The 6,325-nt window shown below is 37.3% G+C and overlaps 1 protein-coding gene across 1 annotated transcript; it reads right to left on the bottom strand.

The window, feature by feature from the left end:
• Positions 1 to 407: 407 nt before the first annotated feature.
• Positions 408 to 1,346, bottom strand: LOC133261478 (olfactory receptor 8H1-like). The gene has a single exon (XM_061439956.1). It carries the CDS (start codon positions 1,344 to 1,346, stop codon positions 408 to 410), a length of 939 nt encoding a protein of 312 aa, XP_061295940.1.
• Positions 1,347 to 6,325: the final 4,979 nt, after the last annotated feature.

Below are 6,325 nucleotides of genomic sequence, written 5' to 3'. Positions count from 1 at the left end.
AAATGACTTCTGAAATTGGCATCATTGTTCCCAAAATTGACCTCTTTTCCATCATAACATTCTCTGAAGTTGGATTATGTTTTAGAATATATATGACATATTTGAAAAGCTGACAACTATACTTTTTCATTTAGGAAATCAGTTTCACTTAAAAATGTGTATAGTTAGACTAGGTTTAACATGGTTCTGGTTTCCAATTATAATATCGATTTCCAAAGGCATATTCTTAAAAATAAAATTATATTTTTTATATTTAGATAGATTACATTTAGTTAGGCAGATGATGGCTCAGCAAAATAAACAAACAAACAAACAATTCTATTTGTCTCTGAAGAGACAGCAAGGAAATACACTACAGGAATGAAAAGAAAAAATGACTTTGAAGTTTAACATCACTGTTACTTTAATTATTTGGAGTCCTTTCTCTTCTTCATGACCCTATTGAGTGCATTTTTTACTTCTTTGTTTCTAAGACTGTATATAAGGGGGTTCAGCATGGGGATGACAATAGTATAAAAAACAGAAGCCACTTGATCCTTTCCCAAGGAGTAGGACTTACTTGGTTTTAAGTAAGTGAAAATCATAGTGCCATAGAAGACGGTGACCACCAGGAGATGGGAGGCACAGGTAGAGAAGGCTTTCTGCTTCCCTGCAGTGGAAGTGATTTTAAGGATAGTGGACAGGATGGACACATAGGACACAGATATTGTGATAAGAGACACCAGTAGGGTGGAGCCAGCAGAAATGAATATGATGATTTCGATGTCATGTGTGTCAGTGCAGGACAGCGCTAAAATTGCTGGTCCATCACAGAAAAAGTGATAAATTATCTTTGAGTTGCAGAAATGCAATCTACTCAAGCACAGAACATTGACAGAGGTGTCCATAAAGCCAATCAAATAGGATCCAAAGACAAGAGAGCAGCATCGCCTGGTGGACATAACCACCTGGTAATGCAGAGGGTTGCAGATGGCTCCATAGCGATCATAGGCCATGGAGGAGAGAAGGAAACATTCAGTGGCACCCAAGAAGACAAAGAAATACATCTGAGTGAAGCAGTTCAGGTATGAAGTATTCTTCTTGGAAGTTAGTAAGTTGTCTAAGGTTTTAGGGGTGATGACGCTTGAGTAACTGAGATCAAGAAATGACAAGTGACTGAGGAAAAAGTACATGGGGGTGTGAAGCTGGGGGTCCAGGTGGATTATCAGTATCATCCCCACATTCCCCAGCACAGTGATCAGGTATATCAGGAGAAAGAGGGTGAAGAGGACCAGCCGGATCTCTTTAGAATCTGTCAGTCCCATGAGGATGAAGTCAGACACCTGTGTGATATTCCTTCTGCCCATAGTGTTCAAGTGCTCCAAATGGTTGAGATCAAAGTTGATACTTGACATGAATTACTTCAAAAAGCTTGCGGTTTTATAAACAACATGGTATATTTATATTTGATGTTATAGTTTGATGTTTCTAGAGAGTGAGAAGAGGGTTGTAGAGAGTATGAAAAGAAAACTCTTAATTTGACTATCAAATATAGAAATAAGGGTAACTATATTTGGATATAGTGTAGCAAAACCTAATACAATTGAATAGTTAGAATGACTGATACTGTTTTAAGGTTTGTCATTATTAATGCATTTAATTACCATCAGATTATTATACCATAGTTAGTACCATTTGACACATTCTTCATATGAGAAAAAAACCACTGTGAATTTAGTTAACCCAACCAGAGTCAGAGCTATTAAATATTGGATCTGATATTCTACCAAGGTAGATCTACTGCAAAAGGAATACCCATAAGACTATATTCTTATTTATGATTGATTTTAACAAACCTGAAAAATTTTTAGATATATAATAACAAAAATTGTTTGAGGTATATATAATTGATAATTTGATATATATATATATAAATTGATACATATATAATTGTTTGATATATATAGTTTAATGCATCATGCACTGTTCTTTCTTTCCCAATATATTTACTATTATAGTAACAGTAATATTAGTATACATTATTATCTAATGAAATATTCATTTCATCTTTAGTGAATTTCAGTAGCATATGCTGAATTATAGACCATATATTAGTATAAATGTTCAAACAGCAGGATGCTTGTACAACTTGATAATTCAAAATTAAATTTCTTCCAAAATTATATTTCTAAGTATACACATTGATTGCAGACCATGATTACATCAACTCTGTATTTCTGGTTCTACAAAACTTGTCATTACTTAGGGAAAGGTTTAAATAATATCAGTGTACATATTCTGAAAATATCTCCATTTTATTTGATTCTACCTAAAACCTTCTACCTTTGAGAATAATACTTACTGGAGGCCAAGGTTGGTAAAATACACTTCTTTCAATATTATCTGTCTATGAAGTATGTCGGCCACAAATTTTGCTCACAAATAAAACACAAAGATCATGTAAGTTGAAAATTTCTCTAATAAACATGGTTCTTTTTTGAGACAAATTATTTTTAAATTTTAATGCGGTCATTTTGTTTTCTTCAGTAGGGAAAAGTAAATCAAACTAGAAACTTCATTCAGCTCCTGATCAAATGTAAAATTTGCCAGGAAGTTATGCCTGAAAAGAATTTCATGGCTCCACTCTATAGGTACATCAGCAGAGAAGAGCGTGCTTTTTATCTCATCCTAATATTTCCAGGGTAGATCATATACTGGGAATTGTTGATAATGAAACATTTGCTCATCCCCGTGGAACAATTATCAAGAAAGATTGCTCTGCCTGTCTCCAGGGACAAAAGTGCAAGGACCAAAAGCAGCTACGATAGGATTTGAGAATTTAGTAGTCTTTTCCCTTGCTGCTAAGTCACATCAGTCGTGTCCGACTCTGTGTGATCCCATAGACGGCAGCCCACCAGGCTCCCCGTCCCTGGGATTCTCCAGGCAAGAACACTGGAGTGGGTTGCCATTTCCTTCTCTAATGCATGAAAGTGAAAAGGGAAAGTGAAGTCGCTCAGTCGCGTCCGACTCTTCACAACCCCATGGACTGCAGCCCACCAGGCTCCTCCGTCCATGGGAGTTTCCAGGCAAGAGTACTGGAGTGGGTTGCCAGTGCCTTCTCCCTTAGGAGACACAAAATGAAGAGCCTAATGGTTTGGTCTACCTTTGTGATGCTCTAAATTTATTCCCAGAGTGGTAGAGAAACTATTTCTAGTGAAATATCTACTCCATGATTAAAATCATCAGGGGCAGAATGATACATTTTTGACAATAAAAGTTTTATATTTAAATATGTAATACTATTTAGGGAGTAAATATGTTTGTTAAAAAGAAAACTGGAATATAACAAAATTCAAAGAATGATATGAAAAAAAAAAAAAACTGTTGTAACAATTTAATGAATTCCTCCCAATTATTTTTGTCATGGAGTACTTATCTGTATGCCTCTAGATTTGCATAATCACTATCATACTGTATAGTCAGTATCCACTTTCGTTTTATAACTAAGTGAAAGTGAAGTCGCTCAGTCGTATCCGACTCTTTGCGACCCCGTGGACTGTAGCCCACCAGACTCCTCCGTCCATGGGATTCTCCAGGCAAGAATACTGGAGTGGGTTGCCATTTCCTTCTCTAGGGGATCTTCCCAACCCAGGGATCAAACCCAGGTGTCCTGCATTGCAGGCAGGTGCTTTAACCTCTGAGCCACCAGGGAAGCACTAAAGCCACCTCAAAAACCATGATAAATGCAAAACTATGAGGAGAAAGTTTTTCTTACTTAATATTTTCTAACACTGAAACTCATTTTGTTCATTTTAGTGCTTTTCCTGATTTCAAACTATTCTTCTACCATTCATTGTGTCATGTCAGAAACCAAAGCATGATCTGAGATTTTTTAAATCTCTCTTAATTTAATGATGGTATAGCTTCATTCCCTAATTTCATTATAGTTTTAACTATGCTATATATATACACACACACACATGGGCTTCCCTGGTGGCTCAGATGGTAAAGAATCTGTCTGAAAAGCTGGAGAATAGGGTTTGATCCCTGGGGTGGGAAGATCCCCTGCAGAAGGGAATGGCTGTCCATGCCAGCCTTCTTGCTTGGAGAATTCAATGGACAGGGAGGCTGGAGGGCTACATTCCATGGTGTTGCAAAAAGTCAGACATGACTGAGTGCCTAACACTGTCACTTCCATATATATACAGATAGAAAGATAGATTATACACACACACACAGACACACACACACATATATATTCCTTTTTTCCTTAATCTAGAAAGATAGAAAGTACACCAGGGATAAATACAAGGACATTTTGGGGGGGGAAAAATATATATATGGACATTTAATCATAACTCTGAACAAATAAAATATATTTCTGCTTCTTATGCTTAACAAGAAAAGCGTGGCATGTTTTTCTCTTAGAAAGGGAATAGCAAGGCAATATTAAAGCACAGAAATAAAAATTAGATACCTGATTTTATTAGCATTAAATGAATATAAAATCTTGAAATTATCTACAGAACAATATATATTCAATACAAGTGAAAATTAAAATATATATACAATTAGAACCACAGTAAATGTAAGGAAGTTTCAACAGTGAGGATGTTTCATACAATTATCAAAATCTGAGCATTGTAGTTATGATGCATGGATGAAAATCCCTGGTCAAGAAAGAAAGGGAAATATAATCAGTTTACTAAATTTCAATAATGATAATGAAATATCTTGAAGGCAACTAATCTGACTCAGACTCTGTGCTTAGAAGAAAAAAATTGATATTAAATTAATAAAGGGAATGAGTGATGAGTTAAGACAGTATCCTCAATAAGTCCCTAAAGTAATACATAGTATGTTTCATCAGTTGTCACTTACAATACATTATAAAGTAAAATATTTTATTGTAAAATGAAGTTTTCTGGCATCAGGCACCAGTAATACATATCTGAGAAGAAAATTAAAAATTTAAACGAAACATGTATATGTGTACTCACAGATCCCTTCACATGAATTGTCTACAATTATCCCAAAACTGAGGACCAATTATCACTACAGGAAGTTTCTTTTTGATATATGATACAAAAGAAGTCCTAAAAACTTGACTCCAATTATTTAAAACCATACGGACAAATACAGATCTACATACATTCATTTCCATATCCTAACCACTAAAGGAAAAAATCATTTTAAAAAGCCTATTAATCTCTATGCCATGTTTAATATACCAGCAAGCAATATTTTTGAAAGAATTCTAGATAGAATTTTTAACTGAACTAATGTTTTGGAGTGCTAATATACACAGGATGGTCCAAATTCCAAGGCAAGTTATAAACATGATTAAGGAAGAATCACTGATCTTAATAAATCTATTACTTTGTTTCCACAAGTCAAAAAGTAAAAAGAAAACATTTACTTAGGAGGTGGTCCTAAGATGGCGGAGGAATAGGACGGGGAGACCACTTTTTCCCCACAAATTCATCAAAAGAACATTTAAACGCTGAGTAAAATCCACAAAACAACTTCTGAATGCTGGCAGAGGACATCAGGTACCCAGAAAAGCATCCCATTGTCTTCGAAAGGAGGTAGGAAAAAATATAAAAGACGAAAAACAGAGACCAAAGAAGGAGGGACGGAGCTCCGTCTGGGAAGGGAGTCTTAAAAAGAGAGAAGTTTCCAAACACCAGGGAACACTCTCACTGCCGAGTCTGTGCCGAGCCTTGGAAGCACAGAAGGAAACATAATAGGGAGGAAAAATAAGTAAATAATTAAAACCCATAGATAAGGAGCCCAACTGTAACTCCCCCAGCGGAGAAGCAGCGCAGACGCCTGCACCTGCCACTAGCAAGCAGGGGCTGGACAAGGAGGCGCGGGCTCCATTGTTGAGAGTAAGGATCGGGCCTGAATTCCCCCGAGGGTAATCAGAGTGAACTAATTTGGGCTAGCAAACCAGACTGTGGGATAGCCACCACGTGAAAGGCCCTAAGACACTGCCAGGCCCTCGCACAGAATAAAGGGCAGAACAGAACTAGCTGGCTGCAGACCATCCCCCTCAGGTGACAGGCAGCCAGAGCCAAAAGAGGGCAATTGCAGTCCCAGAGAGACATTATCTACCAAAATGCAAGCAGGCTTCTTTGCTTACTAAGACTTCTTGGGGTTCTGGACAGTCATCCGCCTGAGAAGGTGCACTGGTTGTACACCCAGAAAACCGAGCGGCAGAGAAGGGAGAGGCATAAGTCGCAGTGACCGCGCTCGCCAAACACCTCATCACCCGAGCTGCTCAGAGCTGGGAAGGGCACAAAATGCAGGCCCGATGGAGTCTGTGCCTCTGAGGACTACCCAA

The sequence above is a fragment of the Bos javanicus genome, chromosome 15 (genome assembly GCF_032452875.1).
Source record: "Bos javanicus breed banteng chromosome 15, ARS-OSU_banteng_1.0, whole genome shotgun sequence".
Lineage (NCBI taxonomy): Eukaryota > Metazoa > Chordata > Mammalia > Artiodactyla > Bovidae > Bos > Bos javanicus.
The sequence above is the reverse complement of the archived record's forward strand: the minus strand, read 5'-3'. Positions and strand labels throughout refer to the sequence as shown.

Coding starts and splice junctions, on each gene's coding strand:
- LOC133261478 (XM_061439956.1), bottom strand. CDS start 1,346: ATGGGCAGAAGGAATATCACACAGGTGTCTGACTTCATCCTCATGGGA.